Source organism: Berghia stephanieae, chromosome 3 (genome assembly GCF_034508935.2).
Source record: "Berghia stephanieae isolate SIO BIC M18660-M18661 chromosome 3, UCSD_Bste_1.3, whole genome shotgun sequence".
In the NCBI taxonomy this organism is placed as follows: domain Eukaryota; kingdom Metazoa; phylum Mollusca; class Gastropoda; order Nudibranchia; family Aeolidiidae; genus Berghia; species Berghia stephanieae.
This window is the reverse complement of record NC_088362.1, coordinates 66122995-66138643: the sequence shown is the minus strand read 5'-3', so window position 1 is coordinate 66138643 and position 15649 is coordinate 66122995. Positions and strand designations below refer to the sequence as shown.

General features: G+C 35.3%; 1 protein-coding gene across 1 annotated transcript; it reads right to left on the bottom strand.

Moving 5' to 3' along the window:
• Window positions 1–1154: 1154 nt before the first annotated feature.
• Window positions 1155–15613, bottom strand: LOC144968233 (adrenodoxin-like). Its single transcript, XM_078906381.1, has 5 exons — window positions 15368–15613; window positions 13258–13431; window positions 12019–12131; window positions 9352–9484; window positions 1155–7942 (listed from the first exon to the last, which is right to left on the bottom strand). Exons 2-5 carry the CDS (start codon window positions 13410–13412, stop codon window positions 7843–7845), a joined length of 501 nt encoding a protein of 166 aa, XP_078762507.1. The 5' UTR covers window positions 13413–13431; window positions 15368–15613; the 3' UTR covers window positions 1155–7842.
• Between the last annotated feature and the right edge of the window lie 36 nt (window positions 15614–15649).

Sequence of the window (15649 nt, the reverse complement as noted above, 5' to 3'; positions counted from 1 at the left end):
ATCTATTATTATTATTATTTATTATTATCATAATAATAATAATTATTATTATTATTATTATTATAGAAAATTGTGGAATGAAATGAAAGAAATAGCATTCCTCTGTTGAAATCTTTAGTATTTTTCTCTATAAAGTCATGGGGGCCAAATGGACCCCAAATCAAGAAATCATACTTTCTCATATTTTCCAAATCGGAAAATCTCAAATTCCAGATGAGCATGCTCCGTGTGAGTAAATTATGCACGTGAGAAGCATGAAATTTGGTATGGTCATGGACCTCATCATTTTAGGAAAAGTCACCAAATTTCAGGTCCCTGTGTCAAAAATTGACTGTTTTATGAATAAAAAACATCCCCCTGGGGTCTTTTTGGCCCCCCAAGTATGAAAATAGGGTTGTTACCAGCACCGGTACACAATATTTTTACGAGATTTGGAGAAAAAATACCTTTATTTAGTGGGTTTTCCACAAAAGTTGCACCAATGTTGCAAAAAAGCATCAAAGTTGCACCACGCTTGCAAAAAGCGGCAAAAGTTGCAAAAAACGCGAATTCGCGTCAAAGTTGCAATCGCGAATTTCTGACAGGACAGCTTATTCCTGAAATATTTAATATCTCAAATAAAACATAAACTTGAGTTTGTTACATTTGCCAATAAATTCAATTGTCAGCACCTTACTGATCCCGACATAATACCAATCACATTTTATGTAAGTGCCATAGAAAAAAATAGATAATGGACAAAATCAGATTGGATAAGACTTACGACTTATAAACTGTTAATTTTGTATGACCCTCTGAAAGATTACCAAACAGTGGCAATATCGATATCGTGTTGTCTTTCTCTCCTGGAGGAGAGGGGATTGGGTCATAGATCCATAGATTAGTGGGTACCGAGATCTCTTTTAATCTGGCAAAAGTAAAAGTAATTGGGGAAAGAACTGGTCATCTTACCACATTTTTAGATGACCCAGGATACCCCCCCCCCCCTTTCTTCTTAAAAAAAGGCATCCCCAAATTAAAAAGTTGTATTAATTTACAGCCTGAATCTTCATCACCATCCTCTCATTTTACAAGAATTAGCTGCAGAGCAAAGTGAAGGAAATTGATATTTAAAAAGAAAAGAAAAACAATTAGGAAAAAATAACAAAGGAAACTTTTTCAAAATTTTGAATAAAAAAATTATATCTTTTAATAAATATCAATATCAAGAATATTCACAAAACAAAGACGATTCAACAAAAACAATTGTAGACTACATTGTAGAATACTTGGAACCTATCTCCACAAAGCCTTGTTCATTAAACACGTCTAGTATGAAGACTGTTCAACTTTGAGACAGTTAAAAGGGTATTTTAAAATTTGCTGTCAACATTCTTTCAAAGAATTCTCTCACTGTTTGTTTTGTTTTTAAGGGTTTTACGGCGCTTGCAACACATTTAGGTCATATCAGCACCAGTAAAAAGGAAGAAAATGGGATAGTAAAAAGTTCTAGAATTACAATTACAGCAACCAAGAAAAAGTAAGACATAGGGGAACAGGGAACAAATAGGGATCAGATGTAGATTCCAAAAGCATACCACCAATGTACTTAGTTTGAGATCACCTATAGTCTCATCCAGACACAAGCACAAAATCCAACAACGAGGAATACACTCAAATGCTTAAAATAACAAATATAATAATACATAACAGAGAGATGATTTACAAGGTAAAAAAAATATCATCTCCCCAAAAAATAAATATGCATTTGACTGTTTCCCTCCCAGCTAGGACCCCAGCCAGGACCAGGACAAAACCAAGTAATCTCATTCCAAGACAAAGACAGAAAGCTAGTTGGAAAACAGATATAAGAGGATAGAAGACACAGTATGTACCCCCCTGCCCACTATGGTAGGTCAGGAACCCCACCCACCCAGTCTCTCACTGTAACCCATCGAAATAAAAGTGATTCACAACATTAAACTTGATATCAATAGTTTCTTTTGCTTTACACTCAAAGGATTACACCACTTGAAGTGTTTGGTAAGAGCAGTAGTTTTGTTTTTGTTTTTAAGGGTTTTACAGCGCTTGCGACAAATTTAGATCATTTCAGGAAGAAAATGGGATAACAAAAAATTGTAAATTACAATCAAAGCACCCAAGAAAAAGTAAGACAAAGGGGAATTGGTTCAAATAGGGAACAGATGTAGATCCCAAGACCATACCATAATGTACTTTGTTTGAGATTACCTTAAAGTCTCATCCAAACACCAGCACAGATCCCCACTAAGAGGAACACACTCAAATCTTTACAAATCCATAATATATATGTAAAACCAAAAAATAATACAGTGTATAACAGAGAATTGATTTACAAGACAAACAATATCATCTCCCAAAATTCTCTACCATCCAGGGTATCTGACCACGGCCAGGACAAAACCAAGTAATCTCATTCCAATGTTTGTTTGTTTTTAAGGGTTTTACAGCACTTGCAACACATTAAGGTCATATCAGCGCCAGTAAAAAGGAAGAAAATGGGATATATAAAAAGTTCTAGAATTACAATTAAAGCAACCAAGAAAAGGTAAGACAAAAGGGAATTGGTTCAAGTAAGAAACAGGTGTAGAATCCAAGAGCACACTATCAAAGTACTTAGTTTGAGATCACTAAAAGTCTCATCCAGACACAAACACTCCCCACTAAGAGGAATACATTCAAATGTTTTACAAATCGTATATAATATAAAGAAAACATAATACAATGCATAACAGAGAGATGATTTACAAGGAAAAAAATATCATCTCCCAAAACTAACTATACATTTGACTGTTTCCCTCTCAGCTAGAGTATCCGGCCAGGGCCAGGACAAAACCAAGTAATATCATTCCAAGACATAGAAAGAGAGTGAGTTGGAAGACAGATATAAGGGGATAGAAGACGCAGTAAGTGCCTCCCTGCCAATCTCATTCCAAGACAAAGACAGAAAGCATGTTGGAAAACAGATATAGGGGTTTAGAAGACACAGTATGTGCCTCCCTGCCCACTATGGGAGGTCTAGAACCCCACCCAGGGTAGAAATATGACATAGATAATAAAGAGTGTCAAAATGATCATCATCATAAATTGCAACATCTACAACAGCAAGAACTTTTATCTCAACTTTCGTTCTCATATAAAAGATAAAGTACACTTACACATGTTAAGAAATTTTCCTTTTTCACTCATACGTCGTCAAACACAGATAAAATCCATTAAAAATAACACTTATTCTTGTCATTTTAAACTTACTTGTGGATCCAACTTACTTAGCTGACCACAACTTTGACATAAGATGATTTTTACAATTGAGTTGCTTGGCTTGTAAAAATTACATTAGCCTTAGAACTTCAACAATTTCTCTTGAAATACAATGAAACTCATAATTTATCCGGCTATAAATGCAACCTAATCATTTCAATCACGAGAGCAATAACAACAATGCAATAATAAAGTCTAAGAGTTGCTACATAGTTATAGTTGAAAAATATATATTCCAGGTTTCATTTTTATAACAAAAGAAATGAGTCTACCATTATGTTCATGTTAACAAAAGCTATTATTATTTTATTAATATTATTACTATCATCGGCATCATCATTAACATTAGTATTATTATCGTCAATATCATTATTATCATTATCATAATATTATGAAGCAATACATGATGATGGCTGAGAACTGTGTGACAGTTGGGATGAAGGAAAAGACAATGAATGTATTAAGAACACTTTTAGTTTTAGTACAATTTCAAATGATTTTGCATGATGAAGAAAATTACAAACCGATACATTCTAAATCTGATCGGTTACTATATCATACATTGAAATACTTAAAATACTCTGGTTTACAATGGATATCTAACTAAATACTTTGATATATAAGTAAACAAAATGTAAAAACAATTTTTTAAAAAAGTGGTTGCACCAGTCATACCCTCCTATATATGCTTACTCTAACCTACACATCAAGCAACTGATGATACAAAAACATCCCCTCCCCCCTCCTGTCTTTCTTTTGCCCACATTCACCTACAGAATCAAGTGTTAATCAAGTTTTTAAGGGTTTTACGGCGCTTGCATCACATTTAGGTTATATCAGCGCCAGTAAAAAAGAAAGAAAATGGGATAGTAAAGAGTTCTAGAATTACGATTAAAGTACCCAAAGACAAAGGAAGACAGAGGGGAATTGGTTCAAATAGGAAACAGATGTAGATTCCAAGAGCATCCTATAGGTATACTTAGTTTGAGATCACCTAAACGTCTCATCCAGACACAAGCACAGGATCCCACTAAGAGGAAAACATTCAAATGATTCAATTATGCATTCAAATCAACAAATATGTAACAAAACATAACAGAGAGATGATTTACTACAAGGAAAAAAAAAATTATCTCCCAAAGCTTTAACTATACATTCGACTGTTCCCTCCCAGTCAAGGACTCCGACAAGGGAAAGGACAATACCAAGTAATCTCATTCAAAGACAAAGACAAAGAGCAAGTTGGAGAACAAATGTTGGGGATAGACGACACAGCAAGTGACCTCCTGCCCACCATGGGAGGTCAGAAGACCCCACCAAGCTTCCAGAAAAATAATGATCCTGACTCGAGCACCACCTATTACAACAAGAATGAACCATGACTTAGGTGTGACCCACCCCCATTAGAGAGGAAGAGGCCAGATACTGAAACACATTTTCCAGAGAAGGAAAGGAGACGGTCTCAGAATATTTTCTGCTTGGCTTGTCTTGAGTTACAAGCTACATAAGCATTGAGCCATTTTGATACTGCATATGAAATTAAATTGTATTTTACATTTCAATTCATAATATCACTTTGGTACACACCAGAAATACATAAGTCTTTGGCAGAGGAAAATTATTGTTCTAAATCTAAAAATGTGGTAGAGATGATGATGTGATGGTGGTTGCAGTTGTGGTGGTAGAGATGATGATGTGGTGGTGGCTATTGTAGTAGTGGTGGTGGAGATGATGATGAGGTGGTGGTTTTTGTTTTTGTGGTGGTTGAGATGATGATGTGATGGTGGTTGTTGTTCTGGTGGTGGTTGTAGTTGTGGTGGTAGAGGATGATGTGGTGGTGGTTGTTGTAGTAGTGGTGGTGGTAGAGATGATGATGAGGTGGTGGTGGTTGAGATGATGATGTGGTGGTGGTTGTAGTAGTGGCGGTAGAGGTGATTGTTGTAGTAGTAGTGGTACAGATGATGATGTGGTGGTGGTTGTTGTTGTAGTGGTGGTGGAGATGATGATGATGATGTGGTAGTTTTGGTGGTGGGGTTCATGAAGATGTGGTGATGGTGATTGTAGTTGTGATTATAGGGATGATGATGATGTCACAGTAGTTCATAATTGCATACTTACTTACTTACTTAGGCCGCCCCTTGGGGCGCCCAACATGAGCCACAAGTCTTCGCCATTCTGTCCTGTCCTCCATAAGCGTACGCAGCTCTCGGGTGTTGTCCATTCCTGTGTCATCTAGCAGACAGTCAATGTAAGTTTTATTCTGCCTGCCTCTGCTTCTGGTTGGCTCAGGTGGTTCCCATAGCACAAGTCTGCTTGCAATCTCCTCCTTGTGTCTCCAGCAGTGTCCCGCAAGTCTCAGTCTTCTCTTTTGAATCTTCGAGGTCACTGGGGGTAGGTCACTGTAGAGCTCTTCATTTGATATGTGCTCTTGCCAGCTTACATTGAGGGCCAGCCGTCCAGTTGCTTCTAAAGGGCTTTAATAAGAGTCCATGTCGCTGTTCCATATAGAAGCACTGACTCTACCGTTGCCAGGAACAGTCTCTTCTTTATTTCCCTCTGTAGGTTTGAACTCCAGATTTTCCTGAGTTTGTGGCAAGCACTCCAAGCCAATGCTTTTCTGACAGAAATATCAGAGGAACTGCTTTGGGTCCAACCTCCTAGGTACTTGAAGTTGTCAACTTCCTTCAGCCATTCTCCATTCTTTGCCTGTATGCTAATTGGCCTTTCCTGGTTGTAGGTTTGGAAAACTGTCTTCTTAGCATTACATCACAGTCCTACTCGTTCAGCCTCAGTTTAAGTCTATTGAGGACTTCTTGTGGACAGGCACAAGAAGTCCTCAATAATTGCATAAAGTTCTTAATTCCAAGTTGTAATATAATGGTCGATAATGGTCGATTTTATCATTTCCAGAAAAAAAGTAAAGTGTATTTTCGGGGAGAGCCATTATTTTTTTCAAATTTCTGGGACAAATCTGGAAATTCTGGGACGGAAGGCATGCCTGAAATCCTTAGACCTACCCCTATAGAGACTGCTATTAATAATAATGTGTAATATACATGTACAACACTTTCATTTTTTTTCTCCTCATATTGCAGTTTGATCGCTATCCAATACATGGATATTCTTAATCGAACATTTGACAATTTGATAACATTCTTCTCCAAGTAAATAAAGAGTAATGAAACATACAAGGCAGTGAGTGACTGCAGGAAGTAAGAACGGAAATCCACAATTCATTAATGATGCAATCACGCCAGTCCTGAAGGGAATGTGCTTGGAAGTCTAATACAAAGAAGGGAAGACACAAACCTACTATTTCAACCCAGCACAGATCAATAACCCACGAGAAATATATGGTTCTTCTTTGGCCAGCTTATTCAGTACTTAATGAACATCAGCATTTTTCTTACTGTATCATGGGGCTAAAAGGTTCAGCACTGCATTGCTATCTTTTTTTTCAATAATGTGCGATTGTTACACATAATTTTTTTTTTTTAATTAATAAGACTGGAATGAAACTTAAAAAGTGAAATATTCAGATATACATTATAGTTAACAGAGGTATTATTGATGCGATTTATTTAAAAACCCAGGTGGACAATGAAAAAAATGACATTGAATACACCCATTTTCCTACAATTTATATATTATATTCTATCAGCCCAAGAAATTTGATTATTCTATTTACACGATACACTCTTAAAGCACATAAGAAGAAAATTGAATTATCATTGTCATTAATATTATTAGGATACCAGACCTGCCATGCGTAAAGCCCATAAATCTTCTCTTCTCTCTCATTAAAAAAATTTTTTTAACCAACAGAATGTCAATCTTTTTAAAAAGATCATCAACCCAAAATATTGAAACATGAATTCCACTCAATTCTCTGTTGCAAAATGACAAAACCTATGTTTAGAATTGGGACAAATTGAAATGTTTACAACTTTGTCATCAGAATGATTCCTGAAATCTAAACACGAATTTATGACCATGTTTATTTGTTGTTTGATTGGAATGAAAAGTTGTTGGGCTCTCCTGGAAAAAAAAAAGACATGTTTGATATTATACAGTGCAACACTCATTATAATAATTTTAATATATATATTGAATCGTGTTGGATACAAATATGGTATGAATAGTGCCTGACATGTAGCAATGGAGCGAATTATTATTTTAATATTTACCACATCTGACTGACTCCAACATTAAGGTAAATATTAAAATAATATATATATATATATATATAAAACTCATAAAAAAAATTAAATAAAGTAAAAATGGACAAATGAAAGCCTAATTTGCCCAAGTTTAGCCTTCAAATAATGTTCATATATTAATATATTGTTACACATTGCAGGACTGAGGAGGTTATTACAGAAATTGCAAAACTTTTCAGCCCAACCTCGTAATAGATCGACATCTGATGTAAAATTATTTTTTTTTTTATGTTTTAACAGTATATAACATAAATATAATCTTTGGGTCTCCAATATGACAACATTCCATCCCATCTCTATTCTAGCCTATGTGACAATAAAGACATCAAGCTTTAAGACTTTGCTATAATCCTCCAGATCGTGCATCACTGACCCCACCAGGCACTGTCACTTCTATCCCTTCCATGCCTTTGGTTACAATTACCTGGCAGCCCAGCCGAGACCTAAATGGAAAAAGAATTAAATTAATAAGTGCGTCTAATAACAGTTTTTATTTTATGAGTTTATTTTTTAAAACACCTGACTTGATGCAATTTTAAAGCTCATATTCCAGACAGCCTTTTCTATTTTGACTTATATATACAATAAATGATATTGCAAAAATTATTTGATGTAATCCGTCCACAAAAATTGAAATAAAAAAAGAAATTTTTTGTGCTTCTTGTAGGTCTCTTGTGTTATTATCAAATAATAATAGTTTTCACTGTGAAAGAACCTGCCTTCAGGCGATAATATTTCTGGAGTTGGTTTAAGTTGAAAACACTGAAAATTTAAGTGGAAGGAAAAGCAAAGGGGATTTTGAGAGAACCCATTGACAATGACAATAAAATTGTTTCACTTTCCAAGCAATCACCCATTTCACTTAGGAGTGAATGAGTACCTCACTATACGACCTGATGGACATTCTAAGAGTGGAAATACAAAAAAAAAAAAAGGGGGTGCTTCACAGGTGATTTGTACTGTTTGGATTAGACCTGTAAATGAGTTCTATAAAAATTGACTGAAACTCTTCGTAGCAGAAAAATCCAAAGAATCGAAATGAATAGTAAACAGCAAGCTCGCTTGAGCAAAACAATGGCAAAAAACTAATTTCGAGGGAATTAATTTGGCTACTTATCATTGTTCCCTATAATTAGGTTCCCAATCAGTGAAGAAACAGTCAACCAGTTTGTTTACAACTTGAGGCAATCAAGATGTTCTTGTAGCAATCATATAACTTTTGATTTGAAGGTGTCTACACAACGCACTTCTGGCGTTCGCATTTTACTTTTTCAAACTTTTACTTTCCACCAGGTAAATGTGGTCAATTTTGGCTTAGACTAAACAGTGAAATTTATCACTCAGCGGCCCAGTTAAAATTAGCTGCCACTGGGATCACGACAGGTTTGGAAAGTGAAAAAATAATTTCACAAAGGCCGTGTGAAAATACACTGGGATGTGTTCAAACATGGCAATTCAAAAAGCGTCGCTTAGCCTTGGCAATATATCCATCGTTAATATAAACGGGCCATGAGCTATGTGCAGCGTTGTGGAACATTCCTAATTACTTTACGGTCATTTGACTACGAGTCATGAATTCTTTCTTTCTTTCCTTTTTCAAAATATTTGAATTTGAGGAAATGACTGATTTCAGTCAATTGACAGGTCTAATGGATGTAAACTAGTTTCCATGTGGCATGCCGGGAGAATATCAATATTTGCATAATGCCTTCAGCATGGTAAAACTATGGAATATGTTTAAAATAATGTCTGTATTTTTAAGTCAGGAGAGGATAAACCGACACAACCCCCCCCCCCCCCCCCCCGCGCGCACCCCCCAAATAAATAAAACCCAAAATAGAATGATCCTTACGTATCAGTGAGGCCATAGGCCAAGTCTAACATATCCAGTTCTTCGTCCACTGGCTTGTCCTCAATCTTGTTGTAATCCTCTGGTTTGAAGATCAAATGACACGTAGAGCATGCCAGAGTTCCCTCACAGGCACCTGCATGTGAAATATTCCAATATTTATAAAAAGGAAGAATACTGATTTAGGAATAGATAATTATATTTCAAATTTATACGCAGATTAAGCGGAAATGCAAGAGATGATTATTTCATTTTATGGGACCTCAACATAAGTGACTCTCTCTCTATTTCTGTTTTTCTTACACTCTCACTCTCTCATTCTCGCTCCCCCCCCCCCCCCCCCTACACACACACACACACACACACAAATACTCGCATACATTTGAATACAAAATTACTCATCCAACTGACACAGATACACATATTATAAGATTTTATCATTCAGGGGATTTCATATATCTGTAAACACATCCTAATTATAGCATACACTGATGTGGGTTTCCTTTAAAACATAATTATGTACTTCATTAGCATATTAAAAAAATAAAAATTAAATTAAATTAATATCTATCAAGGCATGGAATGTTAATGAGGCTACATACTTAATTACATTGATTTTATCAGATAAAATCGTATTATCAGAGATGTACATTTGTGTGAGCGTGTGCGGGTGAGCAAGGTGTATGGTTACACATAAATGTTTAATGGATGAGAATAAGATTGTATTTATGTAATCTAATAACACACATAGGTTCACACACAAACACACATACAGAAAGAGAAAAAAAAAAAAAAAAGAGAGAGAGAGAGAGAGAGAGAGAGAGAGAGAGAGAGAGAGAGAGAGAGAGAGAGAGAGAGAGAGAGAGAGAGAGAGAGAGAGAGAGAGAGAGAAGAGAGAGAGAAGAGAGAGAGAGAGAAAGGAGAGAGAAGAAAGAGAGAAGAGAGAGAGAGAGAGAGAGAGAGAGAGAGAGAGAGAGAGAGAGAGAGAGAGAGAGAGAGATAGTGATAGTGAGGAAAAGAGAAAGCTAGTCTAGTGGATTAGAAATATTTAAATTGTGCGCAATTAAGCAGGCAAAAAAAACCTCAACAATTATGCACCTATATCCTATCATCTAACTATATGACCAAAAAAACAAAATTACTCTTCGTTATATTATTGAAATAATTTTTTTAAAAGAATTAATGTCCCTTTGACATACATAAACAATTGCATTACGCAACCAAAGGTAATTTATCTCTTTGAGGTCATACCATTATAATAAATAACCACCCAATGAAGACATCATTCCCAAAAAATAAAATATTACTCTTCGTTATATTATTGAAATAAAAAAAAAAAAGAATTAATTTCTCTTTGACATACATAAACAATTGCATAATTACACAACCAAAGGTGATTTATCTCTACCATTATAATAACTCTTCCACAACTAATGAACAATGAACACATCACTCCAAAAAAACAAAAAACAAAAAAAAAACAATATCACGTCCAACAAGGTCATTTTCAATCACAGACTGGCTGTGCCTTTAGAGACTACCTAGTTTGGCCCCCAAGATTGCATACCTGCCAACCTGGTACATCAGTTGACAGGGAGTTTTTGGGATAAAAATCAAAATCCGAGGGAATTGGCTATAATGCACAAGATTACAGTAATGACTCAAAGTTTTACTGCAACCTGTCTTAACTGTTACTAAATTTATTTCCTTTGGTGCTATATCACGGTATCTAGGTCCTCTATGTAAACTCTAAATTGTGGGAAATTCCCACCTAAATACATTGGCATGGTAAGCACACCAAAAAATGGTGTTTGAATATTCTTTTTTTTTAAACTAACCTGTTACTAAAGGGTTGGAATAACCCCCGAACAAAATCAGGATCATAATGGAAGCAAACTGATAGAGTACATCTTATTTGATTTCTAAGGGAAATAACCAGTTAAGTGCATTTAATTTTCTGATTGCCAATGCCTCCTTACACCAACATTCCTGTTTTCACTAAACTCACAAATAGTAAAAAGATGAATATGATCTTAGAACATTTAAAGTATACTTCATGCTTAACTGCACAAATTTATGCAAATCCTCAAGATTGTATTGCAAACTGCTTGAATTAGATGCTGATTTAAACCCTTAAGACGACCACACTGTGGCAGCGGCAAATACATAATTCCACAGGGTCAAAGAGAGAGAGAGAGAGAGAGGAGCGGGGAGAGAGAGATAGAGAGACAGAGAGAGGAAGGAGAGAGAGCTAGAGAGACAGAGAGAGGAAGGAGAGAGAGAGAGAGAGAGAGAGAGAGAGAGAGAGAGAGAGAGAGAGAGAGAGAGAGTATTGGGCTTTAAAACTGAATTCTTGATGTAGCTAACACTTGATTAACTATTATATCAATGCCAACACTTCAAATATTTTATAAGAGATATAATCCCCGCCTTGACTTGTAATAGCAACAAGATTTGACCCAATAACATTGTTTATGCTTTTCTTCTCACATTTTTTCATGTATGAAACCCAATCTTGCAGTCACCTTTTAATAAGAGCTGTATTTCTAACTCTTAGGATTCAAAAAATTATTTTAATAAACTTCAAAATTTGATGTCATAGACCAAGACTAGAGCTCATCTAATCTGTATAAATGTAAATACGTTTCAACAAACATGATATGAACTTACCAAAGCCATCAATTTCGACATCGTTTTCTACAATAACATCCAACAGATTGTCGCCCACTTTTGCATCTACACTTTGTTTCTCCCCATCGGGTAACAGGAATGTCAAATTTACACTGTGGAAGAGGACAGTTGTAGATTATTCAATATTAAAAACACAAGCCCAAATCATCACATCGTCTAGCCTTGTCAATTGTCCAAAGGATAGCAAGCAATTGCTATTGTCCATTTCACGCCTTAAAAGCAGGGATAACAGCCTCAGTGCCTAATGGCTCTGAAGGACTACTCTTTCTTAAACAATGTATTGCACAGACAAAATTTCAAAGTGAGTGAAAAACAAAGACAAGCTAATGGGCACCTCGCTCAATACAAAGGTGTGCTACATTAATTCCTCTTATAAGATCTGCTTCTAATGCCTTTAGATGTACCAAGGGGAATGCTATTGACATACCAAGGCCCTTTTAAAATCATGACATTGATGTTGCCCTGCTTTTCTTGACTAGGAATTGGTTGTTTTCCTTTTTTTTTCTAGAGAAGAGTTTGCCACACGCCCGAGTCATTAGAGCAATAGAAGTTAGGGTAAAGATAATAAGTTTCGGTAAAAGATAGAACAGAAAAATATGATAGGACCTGCACCTATGTACTACACTTAGGAGCAAACATCACCACCTCACTCTGATATTCAATCTGCTGAAAATCAGTAACAAACTAATATTTTAAATAAAACAACACAAAGTCATAAGTTGTGACATATGATTTTTATATAGTAGCTTACCCCACATGAAACAAGGTAAGGTGTTTTACAGTATGCAGAGATGATTTATAAAGAAAAGAAATATCCTTATCAAAAATATATGAATACAACAGTGGCCAAAACTAAACGACATGCTGTGAACCCCAATCCAGGATTTTTTAAACAACGCTTGGGAACATGGGTACTCAGTCCACCTAGATAGCTAGTGACCCTGTTAGTTTTGTTCCACAATGTACAATGCAGGGTATTGTTACATTACAATTTTCGCGGAGATATTAAAAAAGTAAGTGATCATCAAATCAGGGCCAAAACTATTTTATCTCTGGGTAGGACAGTTCCAGGAGGGGGGGGGGGGGGGGAGTATAATGCTTCATCATATGAAGCTTTTCAATTTTCGTAAACAGGTTACATAGGATCTATGGCAAATTAATTGCAATTATATATAAATTTCCTTTAAAATTCCACATTTTTACAAAGTGACCACTTACGTGGCTGTTTTGTTTTTTGGCACGGAAGTACAAAGTCGCATCTGATTAGGTGTTTTGGGCATGTAACAACGTGACAAAACATTTGTGGTTAGTGTTGACGTTCTCTGTGATATATGCTTGGACAAAGACACAAGAGGAACACGGTATGCAGCCATATCAAAAATTGAATAAAACCTGAAATAAATGGCAAATCAATGAGAATGATCACAATTAATAAGATAATAATCAAAAATATTTTCAAAAATAAATTAATCAGCAGTTACATTTACAAAGTAAATCCTGATCTGCCTAAAGCTAAGGACTTGAAAAAGTTTGAATAGCAATAAAATATTATGACAATGAGGTGTTAAAAGGAAAGAGAAAAGAGGCTGGCCATGTATCTTTTTAAAAACGATTTCTTTCTTGAAGCGCTGTTATTCATTGTTGTTTGATACTTCTTTATATTTTAAAGCAATATTTGGAATTTAAATAACACGTTATCCATCAAAGAAGCTCCAAGCACTTGACAAAATCTAAATGAAATAATATCTAAAAATAGATAGTACAACCAAACAGAAAAAAAAAAAAGAAAAGAAAACTTAGAAAAATATTTAGTTCCCAGGAGATGTCAATAAATGGAAATACTTCAACAGAGATTTTAAAAGTTGACAAGGATTCTAAGCATCTCTCATGTAATGGGAGAGTGTTCCATTATGGGGGGAGGTGGGGAGGGTGATTTCGATTTCTTTGATCAATGTTTCATCTCTGATTTTGTTTCTGATTTGTTATAAATATTTAAATTAAAAGTTATCTAATTTAGCCAGGGATGCCAGTGCTCAAGACCTTCAAAGTGTTGGTACAATTTTAAAAAAATTGATAATGACTCATTATTTACTTTTGACATCACAATACGATCAATTCATGTGACCTAAAGCTCAAACTCGATATATTCTGTATGTTGAAAATTGTAACTAAGTTCTAAATTGTGATGTTAATTTAAATCGGTTTAACAGTTCCATATATCGTTTTGCATTAGAGAGACACCCACTACCCCATGTCTTGGTTTTAATTTAATTGAACGGGAGAGAAAAACAATTCACAATCCGAGCAGGAAGTTTCGTTTTACCATTTAGATTTGAGGGATAGGGGATGGAGGGAGGGGACATGGGAGATGATGGGTTGCCTGATAACGTAGTACATAGGCGTGTCATGGAGTGTGTTACACAAAGCTTCAGGTGTTTTAACCCCTAAACAGCGACACTGAATGTTTGTTTTCATACAATAGTTTCCTTTTATGTATATTGTTTTTTAATGGAGAATAAACCATGTCCACCATGAGAGAAGTAAGACTATCGCAATTCAACTATAATTACACTGCCGTTACTTGTCTTTTGATGAAAACAGTAAGTTCTTCAGTAAGGTCCAAGTAAGATTGAATTACACCTTTGAAAGGTTCAATTGTTCGTTAAGTTTTTTTTCTTTTCTATACATCTTGGTTCCACCGGCCCACCTCTCTACTCCATTCACAGACATATCTCAATCGTTCTTAGTGTTTTATTCATCATGTTTTGTTGATAAATTCAGGGGAAAAACAAAACGACCACCGTATAATAGTATATCTGTTTTCGTCTAATAAATTGAAGTTAGTTGAAGCTTACAATTCAACACTTATCGTTATTTATGCCTTAAGCTTCAAGCAGAAACAATTTCGTTAATTTAACCAACACCGCCAAAGGAGGTGCATTACACAATAACATAAAAACGGTGCGTTTTTAAAGTGTTTGTTTTTCTATCTATCTAGACTAAATGAAAATGAATGATTGAATTATGAATTAGACGTCTATTATGAATGAATGAGGAGGGAGTGTCATTTTGAGTTTGAGAAACTTCTCTCTTTTCTTTATTTGTCTATCTCAGTCTCAACGGTACGACAATACTACAGTTCACGACTCACAGCAGCAGACAGACACAAGGTCAAAAATTCCTTGCTTCCTTAACACTTACACTTACAAACAACTAATCAAACGATTAACATTCCGTTTTCTGTCACCACATGAAATAATATAAAAACAGACATGCCACTACAAATTAATGAGAAAGTCAATAATAATTGTGACTGTCTTCGACTTACCTCACTCTATCAGAAGGGAAGGACACGTACTTATACAGAACAAAAGAAATTATTCCAGAATCAACCTAAAAACCTACTTAACTTCTTTACTGAGCGCCTACTTTCGCTTTGCTACACTCGTCAAGTACAAAGTTCGAAGTGATGTCAGTCATGAATTTTTAATTCATTATTGATTTCAATGTGTAATAATTAAAGTGTGTTATATATACAAGCGTAGAAGCAATACATAGCAACACACTAAACGTTTTAACATTAAACGTAGACTGAGCAGTGATTTCCATG